Below are 17623 nucleotides of genomic sequence, written 5' to 3'. Positions count from 1 at the left end.
TGTATTGTCACAGTGAAAGGGTTAACCAGCTGTCGTGTGTGGCAGTGAAAGGGTTAAAGACCCCCGCAGATACCCTGAAGATGTTCTATCCTATAGTCTCCTCTCTTCGAGTCGCTCAGCCTCCTCTGCTTTGATTGGTCGCCTCGTTAGAATTCGACCGCCACGAGCTGCGTATCTACGAGGAGGTGGCCAGGGTCCCGCCCTTCAGGAGGAAGACGCTGGTCCTGATTGGTGCCCAGGGGGTGGGCCGGCGCAGCCTGAAGAACAAGTTGCTGGTGTCGGACGCCCACCGCTACGCGACCACCATGCCCTGTGAGTAGCCCACCGCCCCAGTCATTACTCATGCGTATTGATCATTAATAATAATAATAATAATAATACACTTTATTTGTATAGCACCTTTCATGCAAGAATTGCAGCTCAAAGTGCTTTGCAGCAGCAGAAAAGACGGGCATACAAAATTGGCATAAAATGAGCACAAAATTTACAAAAAAGTGCAGACATAAAATAAGCATCAAATAATAGACAATAGCAAAACAGACAAAGTCGAGGCACAGAACATCAAATCATGCAGTTCTTCACACTAGGATCCAACATCCAAATAGGCGTCCTTGTTTTACGGCGTGACATCTGTAGCTCACACCACCACATTCCCATTCAATCACCACCGCCGTTTGTTATTACATTGGTCACTCATGTCATGTACCACATTTAGTGGTCATGTAGGCTCATGGGGCTCCAAAGGGGCAGTCTTTTGGCTGATGATTGAGGGTTACGATGGTTGTGTTGTCAGCAGTATCAAGATACATCACCAGAGCTGCTCACCATATTATCTATTAGCTAGACTCGCAGTGGTTCCCAAAGTCGGGGTCGCGACCCAAAGGTGGGCCGCGAACAGCCACGGCTGGGCCGCGAGATGATTACAAAAAAAATATATAATCTTTATTTTTTTTTCTTTTAATTTTTTTTTTGTCAGGCCACTGAACTTAGAAGCAGGCCAGGACAGTGTTTCTAGTTGTATTCTAAAATTCTATTCTATTGTATTCTAAAATGTGACTATATGGTTTTATATTAACTTAATAAATAAACAAAAACGAAAAATCTACTTATTTCAACGAACATTTCAAACTAAATAACAGATTATGCACATAAAACGCTGAAAACAACCGAAGCAACAATAGTATTTTAATGAGGCTATTATTATTATCATTATTATTTTGCAACAAGTTAGCCCTCTCATAAATAGCACATATAAATGAATAACTAACTTGAACTAACTTAATAGGATTGAAGTGATATTTGGCTTAAAAAATAGGTCGCCTGGCAAAAAAAAAAGAAAAAAAAAAGCCTGACGATGTGCATTGGGCCGCGGCTCTCTGACGCCTTCTTTTCTGGGCCCTGGCCTGAAAAGTTTGGGAACCCCGCTGCTAGAGGTTCCCTGTGTTAACACTTCCTTTGGTCAACACACACACCTGCAACTGTCACTTTTTCACCTTTATCTAACCAGGCAGGTCAATTAAGAACTAATTCTTATTTCCAGTGACGGCCTGGTGAGAGGACAGAAGGGCCTCTCTCAAAGGGTAACAGGGAAAGGAGACGAAAAAGATATGAATAAATAAATAAAATAGAAAAGAGACAGATACATACATCACAGAGGTAAGGGACATTCATTCATTGAAACCTTTATTTATTCTCAAAGACAATTGAGGTCACCCTCATTTTCAATGTCGTCGAGACTTTACAGACATTTCAATGCATACATTTTTTCATAATATAATAATAACTATGAATAACTATCTACATAGTCCTTTTCACACATGGACCGCAGTCCAGAGTGCCCCACAGCAAATAGCATAAAATGATAAAAAAGAAAAAAAAATCAGCACACAATTGACAGAATAAAAAGACAATGCATAAATTGCAGACATAAGAATAGGTATAAAAGACAATAAGAGTAGTGCAATGTAAACGCGCAGACTTAAAGAATGGGCCGTCGACTAAAAACACACTTCTTCAATCAATATCTGAAGTGAAGGAGAGAAAACTTTCAAGAACTTATTGGCTTCTACTATAATGCACTCTTCCACTAAATAATGCTCCTTGTCTATATTACTACCTACTATACTAATAGTCTTTACTACTATGCACTCAACACTGCAGCACCCAAGTTTCAACACTGTTTGAACATTGTTACTCAGCTGTCAGAGTTGTACCCTTCCCGCTGACTTGTCGTACAGAACTTGTAAGTCGCTTTGGATAAAAGTGTCAGCTAAATGACTAAATGTAAATGTATGTATGTATAAGTACGTATGTATAAGTATGTATACCCGACTAAGGAATTGGATAGTCGACTTTGATTGGCCGGGAAAAAAAAGTATATTGGCAGAAATAAAAGGTATAAATATATATACTTTTTTTTTGTATCATTCCATTTGGGCTGTGGGGGGTGCTTAATGTCTGAAAGAGTCGACTGAAGGCTTCTTGTCCTCTGCAAAAGCATGCAATTGGTCCACTGATGGATACATATAATTTGTCTAGTCTAGTGTGTTCATTAGATGGGTGAAATCCTCCTTCAGTGCCTCTGTGCCTGTTTTCTTAGGCAGTTAGCCTCTCTGGTATGCGCGCCATTAGCGTTAGCCACGCTTCTAGGCCTCTTTACCTTTGGAAAGAATGATTAAAAAAAAAATTATATAATTTTTTTGCATTCGACTAAGAGGTTGGCAGTCGGCTTTCGATCGATAAGTCGACTATTCGACTAATCAGGGTCAGCCCTAATGTATACGTATGTATGTATAATTATGTATGTATAAGTATGTATGTATAACAAGTATGTATGTCTAATATAAGTACGTAGATGCTCACCAAACCAAACTGCCGTCGTTCCACACAGTCACCACCAGGAAGCCCAAGGTGGACGAGAGAGACGGACAGATGTACTCCTTCATGACCCGCAGCCAGATGGAGGGCGACATCAAGAACGCCCGCTTCCTGGAGCACGGCGAGTACGACGGGAACCTGTACGGCACCAAGATCAACTCCATCCACGAGGTGGTGGACACGGGCAAGATCTGCATCCTGGACGTCAACCCCCAGGTCAGAGGTCGTCTGCATAGAGCGTAGTGTCTGCCTTCACGTCATGCCGGTCTACCTCCTGTCCTCACTTCTGTTGGCTCATTTGTTTATCTGTCCTTCCTTCCTTCCTTCCTTCCTTCCTTCCTTCCTTCCTTCCTTCCTTCCTTCCTTCCTTCCTTCCTTCCTTCCTTCCTTCCTTCCCTCCCTCCCTTTATTTATTGTCAAAGTATGCATAATGTTGTGTTAATCACACGACAAGAGATATGTAATGTTAATTACCTGAAATTATTCCGTTTTTTGGGGGGGGGGGGGGGAATCCTGCATATATCGGTATCGGTTGATATCGTTTGATATTAAGAGTTGGACAATATCGGTATATCGGTATCGGTAAAAAAAGCCAATATCAAGCATCCCTATACTACTGAGTAATAGTGCTAATCGGATGTATGTACAAATAAATAGAGACCGTATGACTACTACTGACCAGCAGCGTAACTAGTAAGAGTTGCCTTTCCACTTTAAATAATGGGTTTGAAATGAAATGAAATCTAATATTCTTATCTTGTCTTCTCCGCAGGCTCTCAAGGTCCTGAGGACGTCTGACTTCCTGCCTTACGTGGTCTTCATCGAGGCACCGGACTTCGAGGTCCTCAAAGCCATGAACAGGTCAGCCATCGAGTCCGGAGTCATCACTAAGCAGATGACGGTGAGTGTGACGGGGGGGGGGGGGGGGGGGGTTCAAAGTAATTCAATTTAGTTTTCAAACCTTTATTTTATACCTCAGTTTTCAATCAAGAGCGCCCCGAAAAATCCTTGCTTTAAAAAGTTTGTAAAAAAAAAAAAAAAAAAACGCTTCGAAAAATCGTCACTTCGCAAGATCGTTGCTTTAAAAAATCGGCCCTTCGTGTAAAAAAAAAAAAAAAGGTGTCCGACGTGACAACAGTCTTATTCAACGCCGCAATCTCCACCAGGGGAGACGGACGTGAGACGCCAGTGGCTTCTGCTTCTTTTTTTCACGCTTCAAGTCTATTTTTTCCGCTGTTTGTCAGTGACGCGTGGGAATAGCCATGTGCCAATAGCCAATAGCCACATTTGGCCATGTGGCCAAAATATCACAATATATATTTTTTTAATAAATAACGTTATTTGAGGGTATTTCGTTTTCCCGTATCACTTCCTTTTATGTCTTTATCTTGTAATAGATTAGATTCGATTTGAATGTATTGTCATTATACAAGTACAGTACAAAATACAATTGTAATGCTGACGATTAATTAAAAATAGTCTATATTCTTTTTCTTTTTTAATACTACTGCAAGGAACCATTTTTTGATTAACCTAATATATATATATATATATATAATTATAATTTTGTATGTATACTGCATGGATCCATGACGGTATACCTTCATATTCTGTATACCTTCATATTCGTTATACCTCCTAGCCCTACCCGGAAGTACATTGTAAATACATGTTCACAACCAAATAAACCATACATAATTATGTTAAACTACCTGTAGACCCCTGTGACCCCCTGACCCCTGACCCCTGAGACCTTTGTCCCAGCCGCCCTCATCGTCCCGCAGCCTCCCCTCATGGCTCCGCCTCTTCTTTATTTATAAAAAAATTGAACATATTGATGAACACTTTCATGCAAATGTGTCAGATTGTAGCCAGAGGCTCATTTCCATCTGTAGTCCCTAAGCAGGTTGATGTTAACAGATCAGACAAATTACAAATGTACACCAGCTTCATAATCACAAGAACAGACAACAGTAAGGCGACTGGGTGGCGTAGCGGAGATTGCACTCGTCACCAATGCAAGAGACTCCGGTCTCGACTCCCCGAGTCAGCATTGCCTGCGGCTTGGGCCAGTCGTCATACTATCTCAATTGACAGAGGTAGCGGGTGGAAAGTCGATGGGTGGGGGATTGGACGTTGTGGACAGCGACTCCTACAGGTCGGTTGGGTGACGCCTGTACGGCAGAAACAGGAAGTATCGGGGGCAGCGTGAGCCTCCCACGCGTTACTCCTCGCCACTGAGAGTCTGCGCTGGCAGGTGAAAAGATGCGACAGGCTGCCTCCTCGCGTACCGGAGGGGACACGTGATGCAAGGCTTCTATCCTCACTACAGCCGACCAGTGGGAGGCATAGTCTAGCAACGTTCAAGACAGGGGAGGGGAGAATTGGATACTACGAAATTGGTATGGGAGAAAAATAAGGAGAAAAAGTGAATAAAAAAAAAGAACAGACAACAGTACGTACTAGTTACTAAACTACACAAACCTCCTAACCATGAGAACAGACAACAGTACTAGTTACTAAACTACACAAACCTCCTAACCATGAGAACAGACAACAGTACGTACTAGTTACTAAACTACACAAACCTCATAACCACAAGAACAGACAACAGTACGTACTAGTTACTAAACTACACAAACCTCATAACCACAAGAACAGACAACAGTACGTACTACTGTAGTTACTAAACTACACAAACCACATAACAACCACATAACCACACACAAACCACATAACAAATACTGCGGCATGGTCATGCTGGATCTACAAAAGGCCTTTGACACGGTCAATCACTCCATTCTGATTGACAAGCTAAAAGCAATTGGTTTTGATAGTCTATCGGTGAGCTGGATGCAATCCTACCTTGAGGGGAGGGAACAGATGGTGGAGGTAAACGGTACTCTACCCCCCCCCCCTCTCAGTGAGCTGTGGTGTTCCACAAGGAAGCATACTAGGACCGCTACTGTTCCTAATTTATGCAAATGACATGTCGTCAGCTTGTGACTGCAACTTGTTCCTGTTTGCGGACGACTCAGCCCTGCTGGTCTCTGACAAGAACAAGTTACAGGTTGAAAAAACCCTCAGCTCGGAACTAGGCAAAATCTGCATATGGCTCGCTGACAACAAACTATCATTACACATGGGCAAAACAGAGTCCATTCTCTTCGGTTCAAATAACAAACTCAGCAAGACCGACGGCTTCTCAGTTACAGTGGGTGACAATATTGTCACAAGGAAAGATGAAATGACCTACCTGGGTTCCATCCTAGAGGCTAATCTCTCCTGTGACAAAATGGCATCCAATGTAATAAAAAAAGTCAACCAACGAACTAGATTCTTGTACCGGATCTCCTCTCTGGTAAACAAGAATACCCTGAAGACTCTGGCAGGAGCACTCATTCAGGGGTACTACGACTATGCTTGCACCTCATGGTACCAAAGCACCTCAAAGGCGCTAAAAACAAAATTACAAACATCTCAAAACAAACTGGTCAGACTACTGCTTGACCTTACTCCTAGAACCCACCTCACCCCTGCCCACTTTGACAACCTAGGATGGCTTAGAGTAGACGACAGAGTACAGCAACTTGCAATGGGCCTGGTCTACAAGATACACTACACGACCAAGGTACCCATGTACATGTCAAAATACTTCCCAAAGGTCAGTGAATACCACGATCACAACACCAGAGGGAGCTCCACAAATCATGTTAAACCCAGATTCGGCTCAAATAAGGGACTAAACACGTTTCGCAATTATGCCACATCAATGTGGAACGCCCTACCCAAAGCTGTAAAGGAATGTGGATCACTACCCACTTTCAAAACCTCTCTCAAGGGACACCTACGGGAGACTGCAATTCAAAACTGGCCCCTGTAAATATCCTAACCCAACCCCCTCCAATGTACAGTCATTTACCTAGTATGGTTTTGTCAATAGTCCAATGTACAATTTTGTTTGTTTGTACAGTGTCTCCTCCCCCCCCCCTCAATGTACAGTTTTGCTTGTTTATACAGTGTGTCTCCCCCCCCCCCCCCCCAACCACCTCCAATGTAAATTACCCAGTATGGTTGTCAATATCCCAATGCACCCAACCCCCCCCCACTCAACCTCCTCCAATGTACAGTTTCTACGTCAAATGTATATACTCCCTTTTCTTGACTCCTTCTGTATCACAAACAGTACTGTATTTGCAAATCTGGTATGTCATAAATGCATAGATGTAGCAGTACTGACTATCTGTATGTCATATATGTCCTGATGAATTGAAAATGGGGGACCCTGATGTAAACAAGACGAAAGTCTTTCTCTGGTCTGCATCCCCTTAACAATTGTGTGTATTGAGCTGTACTGTATTGTACCCATTCTGCAATCTGTTAATAAAGTTTTCAATCAATCAATCAATCAATAACCACAAGAACAGACAACAGTACGTACTAGTTACTAAACTACACAAACCTCATAACCACAAGAACAGACAACAGTACGTACTAGTTACTAAACTATACACAAACCTCATAACCATAAAAAAAAACGGACAATAGATGAAACAGACAATGACAATATATAATACTTGCTATGTGGCGAGACAAACCGGGAAACAGGAAGACTATTTAGTCTAAAGTGCTTTAGGTACAGAGTGTTAAAGTGACTCGTGCCAAAGTGCTCGTTTTTTTTATTGCACTTGAAATTGTAAAGTGCTGGAATATATTACACCCTTAATTGTAGATCACATCTAATGTGAGCTCCATGATAATCAGGCTGCTCCTCCAGACGGTGACGGAGCTCCAGACTGATCCGCTCAGGGTGGAACCTCCTCCTCCTCCCCCCCACACACGAGGAGCTATAGCTGGGGAGGGAGTCTGATCTAATCTCCGGCTCCGGAGCATCCAGCTGTGTGCGCTGGTGGTGACTGATCTCGCCTTCGTATTCTTCTGCGGTTCTTTCGAATACTTCCAAATATATACGGACGTTTAGATAAGATATTCCTTTATCGATCCCCTTGGGGGAAATTTGGGCGTCATAGCAGCAGGGGGGAGGGGAGGTACAGGTATGGGCAGGGTAATAGCAGAGAGACAAAAATATAGGCAATACAATTTGATCTTTAAAAAGTCTTAAATTGAACTTGGGACGCCTGGACGAATGCCAAACCAGGAAACGGCTCTTAGTAATCAGACTCACGCAGGGGCTGATTCAATTCCTGTCGTGCGTGTGCCACATCTCACTGTTTACTTCCTCCCTCGCTGCCTTTTCGCCGTCCTGGTAATTGCCCGCTGACTGCATTATAGAATAGAATAGAATAGAAAATAAGTACTTTATTGGAGGGAAATTCAGCACTACAGATCGCGCACAATAAACATTTAGGTAGTCAAAAATCTAAAATAAGAATAAAAATACAGTCAAGGATATACATTCTAAAATCTGTATATACATTCTAAAATATACAGTAATATACAGTCAAATCTATATGTAAAATGTCCAGGAAGATATGATATTGATGCATTATATAGTCTGATGGCCGTTGGAATGAAGGACTTCCTGTGACATTCAGTGTTGCATCTTGGGTCTAACACTGAACGGGCTCCTTCTTCATTATTATTATTATTATTATTATTATTATTATTATTATTATTATTATTATTATTATTATTATTATTATTATTATTATTATTATTATTATTATTATTATTATTATTATTATTATTATTATTATTATTATTATTATTATTATTATTAAGTTTATTTGAATAGGGACAGTGGCACAGTGCACATTATTCAACAGTAATGAGACAGAGTACCACCACTGTGGTTAGCTGGGTAGCTAGTTTTCAACTGCAGTCCCTGGGCAAGATGTTAAATGCCAGGTAGAAACTGAATATATAGAGACATTTAGACATTTTAAGAGCATAATTATAACAGTATTTGAATATAACCGCATAGTTAAAAGTGGTTAAGGCTATTAAATACATAATTAGCTATTGTCAAGGTGGGGGACAATACAGAATAGGATGTGAGAATACAATACACAGAATACAGGAATGAAAAATGCTGAGACAGAACAAGGCAAGACTCGTGTGTGATGCGTTTAACCACGCCCCCCCCCCCAACCCCTCCCCCCCTCCCCCACCAGGACTCGGAGCTGAAGAGGACGGTGGACGAGAGCGAGCGTATCCAGAGGGCCTACGGACACTACTTTGACATCTGCATCGTCAACGACGGCCTGGAGGTGGCCTGGAAGAGCCTGCGGGTGGCGCTAGAGAAGCTGTCCACCGACCAGCAGTGGGTCCCCGTCAGCTGGGTGTTCTGAAGGTCGCGAGAAGGTCACCGGGCGGCTAAGGGGGGAGGTCAAAGATCAAGTTGCAGCTAGATAGGGGGGGGGGGGGCGACCGCTTTTAGATGAGGTTAGAGCAAACGGTGGTCACTGGTGGATAGGCGTCGTGGCGGGAGACCAGATCGTTCTGAATCAATGTGGAGGACCGAGTTCATGGCCCCCCAACACGTTCAGAGGTCCTCTCCTGCTCACGATGTCAACTCTTATTTAATTTTTTCTCGTATAAATGAGAGTTTTACATTTTATTGATATTCGTTCCGACTGCTTTAGAGTTAATCATGATGAGGTGATATAGTGCAATATAGCGTGTGAGCGGTAAGGGCGTGTGAGCATCATTTGTCATCGGTGTGGAAATAGGCGTATATATGTTTGGCCGATGCAGGGCTTCGTGGAAGGTTCTGGGGTGTCATCGATCACTGTACTACCGGGACATTGTCGGGACATTTTTCTCCCCCCCCACCTTCATGTGATACAAGGTTTACTGTACGTCGGGTCGGTATAGTTGCGACGGACAAATTGTCCCAAAGAAAACATTAAAACATTTAATATTTATATTCGATTCTGTATATTTGACCATTTGAGCGTACAGTACGATTGTATAGATATTTCAAAATGTGCTAGTTTCATGTACTGTATGTTATCTTTTTTGTTTGGAAAATGAACAACAGCAATATGATCGGAACACAAATGCACATTATGCTTACACACCTACACACACACCTACACACACACCTACACACACACACACCATGCCGAGAACAATGAGATATTCTTCTTTGTTGAATTCCCCTGAGTTGATGTTTCCGTGCATGTCGTGTCTATTTTTGGTTTCGATTACCCTCTCTACAGTATCTACTGCTTTCTATTTATTATTTATAATTTTCCTTTGTATTTCTGACTACTCATACATATTCACAAGACGGCCATTTTGCTCTTATGTCATGCCCAGGTTGGGCTCCTTTCCACACGGTTCCCGCCCGACCTGAGCCATGACATAAGAGCAAAATGGCCGCCGTGTGACTACGGTCAACGGTGGGCATTATTGGAGCTGCATTTGTGAGCAACAACTATCACACAAAGAAACGACTACCGGACAGTCCCTTGTGAAATACTTTTATTAAAAGTATGTACGCAACTAATCACTATCCTACAATATGCAAATTTTTATAAAGGTTGATGATGTGCTTTGACCGCAAGGTTGTTTGTCATAGAAGTCATTGTGGAACCTATACCGTTCAACCCCTCGTCAGCAATGCGGTCTCATCAGAAGATGTAAGTGAAGTACTAATCGACCACAGGAAAAAGGTACATAATGTATGTTACGTTATAGTCATAAGTAATATATTTACTTATACAATAAGTAATATATTTATATTTCGTATCGGCGAAAGTCCAAAACAAATAGCGCGACCAGGAGTCAAACTATGATTGTGGTCGCGGACGAGTGCTCTCATCACTAAGACAGTAAAACACCCACCCACCCTGATACAAACACAGCAATACTATTATGATCTTTTGTTTTGGTTAAGATAGAAAGTTAGGGTTAGGGTTATGGTTAGTTTAAGGTAACAGTGTGGTTGAGGTTAGGGTTAGGCATATTTACGAAAAGGGTTATGGTTAGTTTAAGGTAACCGTGTGGTTAACATTAGGGTTAAGGTTTGGGTGAGAAAAGTGTGTCTCAGTACTCTTGAGATAAAGGCATTTGCCTCCCATGTGAGCGTCCTGGGTTCATTCCCTAGCAGGGGAACTTAAAACATTTTGAATATGTAATATATGTACTTATTTGCAAATATGTAAATACATTAATATATTACTTATTTGTAATATCTACACATTATACATTTTCGTAAATACGTCGATATTACTTATTGCTATAACATAACGTTACCTACATAATTACCTACCTTTTTCCTGTGGTCGATGAGTACTTTATTGACGTTTTCTAAGCGAGGTCGGGCTGTCGTCAGACGGAGAGAGTTTGTGGTTTTGTTAACGTTTAATGTCTAAGTACAACAGCAACATTTATTGGCGGCTTCCAATTCATGCTTCCTTTTGCCTTAAGGCGGTTCAGAGGCCAAGGATTTGCATACAGCGCCATGCAACACCTTGTCTCATGCAGCATTTCTCATGTCTATTACCCGTACATGTCTCTTCTATCTGCTGACGAAAGATAAAACAATACTGGCTACTCGTTTGGAGAGTTATTTTCCCTCAAGCTTGTAAATATTGTATCGTAACAAAAGGTATATTATAATATAGAGAAACACTTTGGGGCTTTCATGCTTATTCTACCAGCTGGTTTCTGTACAGCATTGTAATTTTGATGTTCATAGAAAAGATGTATTAAAGTAAAACATGTTATAGAATATCGCTTCATTGTTTTTAGTTGACGTGCAACTTTATTTTGAGTAGAAATCACATAGAGTATGTACAACAATGACATAATTTATGTTAATAATTGTATTTTTCCACATACTGTAATTTTATATGGTATGTAGTAAAGATGCTTTTACTTCATACATTCTGACATGGAGCTACAGGCTTGGGCTGAACATGAATAATTTAGAAATGTACAGATTCAATCGCAGTATCAAAGGCTGTGTTCACACTGCAGGCAAAAGTATGAGCAATATGATAATCACATATATGAGTAAAGATTTGTTTTTTTTGCTCATGTGTGACTCGGATCTGTTTTTTTCACGACAGTGTGAACAGCACAAATTACATGGAATAATAATAATAATCTTTATTTATATAGCACCTTTCATACATAGAATGCAGCTCAAAGTGCTTAACGGAGCAAACAAATAAAAACACAAAATTTTACAATAAAGCAAAAAGAAAAAAGTAAAGAAAAGAAAAACAGGAGTTTAAAACCACACAAGAAAAAATATAGCAAAACATGATTAAGAAAATAGCTAAAAAGCATAAATGACAACAGGCTTTTTTAAATCAGCTAAAAGCAAGAGTATAAAAATAGGTCTTGAGCTGTGCTTTAAAGCTATATCCACAGAGGCTGCCTGTTTTATATGTAGTGGGAGATTATTCCAAGCCGTCGGCCCATAGAAACAAAAAGCTGCTTCGCCGTATTTTTTACATTTCATTGTAGGCACTTCGAGCAGGTCCGCACTAGAGGACCTGAGGGGGCGGTTTGGATCTATGTAGGCAGTCGCAGAGGTAGGACGGTGCCAGACCATTAAGAGCTTTGAAAACAAGCACGAGAATTTTTAAATCATTCCTAAAAACAACCGGGAGCCAATGCAGTGAAGCTAAAACTGGAATGTGATCTTTTAGATTCTGATCCGGGCCACTTTCATAATATGTGGTCGTACTGTACATCAGATACACACAGGCCTGATCTTTCGCAACGTGACCTCAGTCTGAACTCACTGAACTTTTACGTCACTCTAGGTTGACATTTGTCCCAATTGTTTTATGTCCATCTTCTTTATTGTTCCTTTGCGCAGTATAACTTGAGATTGTATAATATAGCATTGTACATAAAGACCCAGTGCCTCATCCGTAGCTAACAGTGTATTGCACTATCACAGGACCTAGCATGTCCTACCATGCTCTGTAAATAACTCATGTACAGATACCGATATGCCCTACTTTGATTACTTGTATTATTGCACAATGTCGTTCTTATTGCACAATGCCGTTCTATTGGATTCTTATTATATTATTATTATTGTACTATGCACAATCGTTGCGGGCAAGACCCCCCGCATTTCATTGTATACTTGTATGCCGTGACGAATAAAACTCTTGACTTGACTTGACGCATGCGGCTCAGCTCAGGAGCCTGACTGGTTCACATTCCAAAAATAATTAATGAACAAATCTGATCTGAGCAATAAATCAGAATTGAGCACTAAGGCCTGCAGTGTGAACGTAGCCTTAGATCACATGTCAAGGCATTTTTTATTATATTCCTTATGATAAGTTATCTCAAAAGCACTCGCCTAATGTAATAGAATACAAAATAGGATGTATTTTATTGCCAAGTAAATGTTGGCAATAAATTGAAAATTCTAATATGTTATTTCCATGGCCTAAGGCAGTTCAATGAATATTGTGAACATGCGAGAGAGCTATTCTCTCTCCCAAAGCCAGAAACCAGAGAAGTAAGAATCACACTAGTAATTTCATCAGGTACAAAGCCTGGAGCTGCTCTGTTGACAATGAATGATTTTATGGCCCCACGGAATGTTTTCTTTTTTTTATACCCAAGTAAACGGTATTCAGTTGTAGTGTTCTCAGTTCTGAAACAGAAAATGGAACGGAACATTCACCTGGGTGTCTCTCTGTGTCATCTATAAAATCGTTCCCAATGCATTGTCTCTGGAGCAGCTTAAGACTTTATACTTGACGACATCACAAGTTTGAGTTTTGGGGAATTTGGTAGAGTTGCTTAATTCCAACCGATATTTGTGTACCGTCTCAGACCAGAGGAATAACATGTGTGAATTCAGAAATTGGGCGTAATCCCCCTTTTTAACCCCACCTTAACTCGGAGCAGTGGGCAGCCGCAGTCCTGCAACACTTGGCGGCGGGTTAAGTGCCTTGCTCAAAAGCACTTCAACGGTGGGTATTGAGGGAGGGGAGAGTTCACTTCCCCCCACTCCGATTTTTATAGAATATAAAATATTATCCTCCAACGCTCTGGAGACCTTTTGGGGGGCCAAATCTGGCCCCCTCGCCCTACATCAGGTGGCCTACACACAGTATGTATACTATTATCTACTACAGTCATTCCTTTGTCCTCTGCAGTTCTGTTTCCTTTGTCTAAATCACACGAATCACAGGGTGAGTCACTCGAGGCGCCCCGAAGGCCCTCCTCGGGTCAGCGTGTATTTGGAGCTCTGGACGGTGATGGGCCGCGGCGGGCGTAGTGCGCAGGGGCGGAGGGGGGCGTCTGGGGTAGAAACAGAGGCAAGGTCATGGGATACATGGAGTAGGCAGGCGGCAACGGTCCAGGCCACAGTCTCCTTAGTTTCGGGTCGAACTGAGAGAGAGAGAGAGAGCGAGTGAATGAATGAATGAAAACTTTATTTAACAGATTGCAGAATGGGTACAATACAGTACGGCTCAATACATACAATTGTTAAGGGGATGCAGACCTGAGAAAGACGTTTGTCTTGTTTCCATCAGGGTCCCCCATTTTCAATTCATATAGACATATATGACATACATGACATACAGATAGTCAGTACTGCTACATCTATACATTTATGACATACCAGATTTGCAAATACAGTACTGTTTGTGATACAGAAGGAGTCAAGAAAAGGGAGTATATACATTTGACGTAGAAACTGTACATTGGAGGTTGGGTGGGGGGGGTTGGGTACATTGGGATATTGACAACCATACTGGGTAATTTACATTGGAGGTGGTTGGGGGGGGGGGGGGGGCGGGGGGCACACTGTATAAACAAGTAACACTGTACATTGAGGGGGGGGGGGAGGAGACACTGTACAAACAAACACAATTGTACATTGAACTATTGACAAAACCATACTAGGTAAATGACTGTACATTGGAGGGGGTTGGAATGATTGGGTTAGGATATTTACAGGGGCCAGTGTTGAATTGCAGTCTCCCGTAGGTGTCCCTTGAGAGAGGTTTTGAAAGTGGGTAGTGATCCACATTCCTTTACAGCTTTGGGTAGGGCGTTCCACATTGATGTGGCATAATTGCGAAACGTGTTTAGTCCCTTATTTGAGCCGAATCTGGGTTTGACATGATTTGTGGAGCTCCCTCTGGTGTTGTGATCGTGGTATTCACTGACCTTTGGGAAGTATTTTGACATGTACATGGGTACCTTGGTCGTGTAGTGTATCTTGTAGACCAGGCCCATTGCAAGTTGTTGTACTCTGTCGTCTACTCTAAGCCATCCTAGGTTGTCGAAGTGGGCAGGGGTGAGGTGGGTTCTAGGAGTAAGGTCAAGCAGTAGTCTGACCAGTTTGTTTTGAGATGTTTGTAATTTTGTTTTTAGCGCCTTTGAGGTGCTTTGGTACCATGAGGTGCAAGCATAGTCGTAGTACCCCTGAATGAGTGCTCCTGCCAGAGTCTTCAGGGTGTTCCTGTTTACCAGAGAGGAGATCCGGTACAAGAATCGAGTTCGTTGGTTGACTTTTTTTATTACATTGGATGCCATTTTGTCACAGGAGAGATTAGCCTCTAGGATGGACCCCAGGTAGGTAATTTCATCTTTCCTTGTGACAATATTGTCACCCACTGTAACTGAGAAGCCGTCGGTCTTGCTGAGTTTGTTATTTGAACCGAAGAGAATGGACTCTGTTTTGCCCATGTGTAATGATAGTTTGTTATCAGCGAGCCATATGCAGATTCTGCCTAGTTCCGAGCTGAGGGTTTTTTCAACCTGTAACTTGTTCTTGTCAGAGACCAGCAGGGCTGAGTCGTCCGCAAACAGGAACAAGTTGCAGTCACAAGCTGACGACATGTCATTTGCATAAATTAGGAACAGTAGCGGTCCTAGTATGCTTCCTTGTGGAACACCACAGCTCACTGTGAGGGGGGGGGATAGGGTACCGTTTACCTCCACCATCTGTTCCCTCCCCTCAAGGTAGGATTGCATCCAGCTCACTGATAGACTATCAAAACCAATTGCTTTTAGCTTGTCAATCAGAATGGAGTGATTGACCGTGTCAAAGGCCTTTTGTAGGTCCAGCATGACCATGCCGCAGTATTTGCCTGCGTCCACCTCTTGTTTGATGTGGTCATTCAAATAGAGAAGGCATGTGTCAGTGGAGTGGGATGTTCTGAAGCCAGATTGGAATTCGTAGATTAGATTTTTTTCCGCTAGGTACTTTTCGACCTGTTCGAGAGCGAGAGCGAGAGCGAGAGCGAGAGCGAGAGAGAAGAGATTTTTATTTAAATGTTTTGCACAATTCTCTTGTTGTTTTTAAGCGGAAAACATATTGAATCCATTTTGGAATACAGCTGTAACATAACAAAATGTGGAAAAAGTGAAGGGGTATGAATACTTTCCGGATGCACTGTATATGACAAGATTATCCTGGGCTAAATGTGAGCTATGGATAGACGTCACATTAAATCTTTGGAAATATCGTGCTCAGATATTTGTAGGCGCGCTTGCAGGACTTCTCTGGTGCATATTTTTCATATTTGCAGATGTTAATGCATTGAAATAATATACTGCATAGTTTAAATTACGTCTACAAAAAAAACACGATTTTGCTGGGTTATACGAGAGCTATGCAAAGACACTCGGTTGAAAAGACGTGTTTTGCTCACTGGGAGGGGTTTCACAACGTCAGACGGGTCTTCAATATCCTCCACAACCAAAAAGGAGAAGGGGATACGGGTCTTCTCTCTCGCTCGATGCGGAGAAGGCCTTCGATAGGGTTGAATGGGCCTATCTTTTTGACGTTATTGAGCGATTTGGATTTGTAGAGGTAAGACCGATGAAACTAGTGAAACTAAAGTGAAATATATCTTTAAGGTAAGTAATACCTTACTTAATCTCTTTAAGGTAATACCTGCCAGGCGGTAGAGCCATACACACACATAGACACACACATACTGTACAAACACACAAACATAGACACATGAACACACCTCACTGTCATGACTCTTCCCCCCGTCATAGTCCAGCTGTACTCTGATCCTCTGGAGGCTCCTCTTCACTGTGAGGGTCTGACCCAGAACATTAGTGTACTCACCACTCTGATAACCATAGAGCCCAGATACCATGTTGTAGTGATGCCTGTAGCCCCTCTCTGTTGTTGTCAAATGACTATTTAACTACACCTATATAGACCAGTCAGGACGGTCTCCCACCTCCACCTCCCAGCTGTGTTCTCCTGAGCTGAAGCTCTCAGAACCCAGAACAATGGGATACATCATGTTCTTCTCTGGGTTGTCAGGGAGCTGCTGCTCTGTGCGTCTCACACTGGTCAGATCATCAGATATAAAAAATAAAATTATAATTTTTTTTTTAAATTAAAAACGAAGGTTTGAACGTCCGTTCGATGAACCCTGACGAAGTTCGAATCCCCAAAAACAGGCTTCGGGGACAGCCTTACCGTAATATTATTTACTCTACATGCTCCCCCTTGGCTCTGCCATCAGTCGACATGGAATATCATTCCACTGCTACGCTGATGACACCCAACTCTACCTAAAAATAAACCCTACCCCATCCACAGTTCTGCCATCTTCCACTCTGACCACATGCCTTGAGGAGACCAAGGCGTGGATGAAGCACAACTTCTTACAGTTAAACAGTTCTAAAACTGAAGCCATTATTATTGGCACCCCACACCAGGTTCGCTCATCCACCATCACCTTTTCCGGCCAAAACATCACCCTGTCACCAACAATCACCAACCTAGGGGTAAAAATTTTCCCTCACCTGACCT

General features: G+C 42.1%; 1 protein-coding gene across 1 annotated transcript in view; it reads left to right on the top strand.

Annotated features, from left to right (window-relative positions):
• The window catches only part of LOC311235031 (MAGUK p55 subfamily member 2-like), a gene marked incomplete at its 5' end in the record, with an annotated part of 68602 nt that extends 59385 nt beyond the window's left edge, over positions 1–9217 (top strand). Inside the window, 4 exons of the mRNA XM_084322343.1 lie at positions 151–312; positions 2891–3093; positions 3650–3778; positions 9012–9217. Coding sequence (XP_084178469.1) covers positions 151–312; positions 2891–3093; positions 3650–3778; positions 9012–9188 — 671 coding nt within the window. The 3' untranslated portion in view covers positions 9189–9217. The remainder of the gene's footprint in view (positions 1–150; positions 313–2890; positions 3094–3649; positions 3779–9011) is intronic.
• Positions 9218–17623: the final 8406 nt, after the last annotated feature.

This window comes from Notolepis coatsorum (assembly GCF_963971535.1).
Source record: "Notolepis coatsorum genome assembly, chromosome: 10".
Classification (NCBI taxonomy): Eukaryota; Metazoa; Chordata; class Actinopteri; order Aulopiformes; family Paralepididae; genus Notolepis; species Notolepis coatsorum.
The sequence above is the reverse complement of the archived record's forward strand: the minus strand, read 5'-3'. Positions and strand labels throughout refer to the sequence as shown.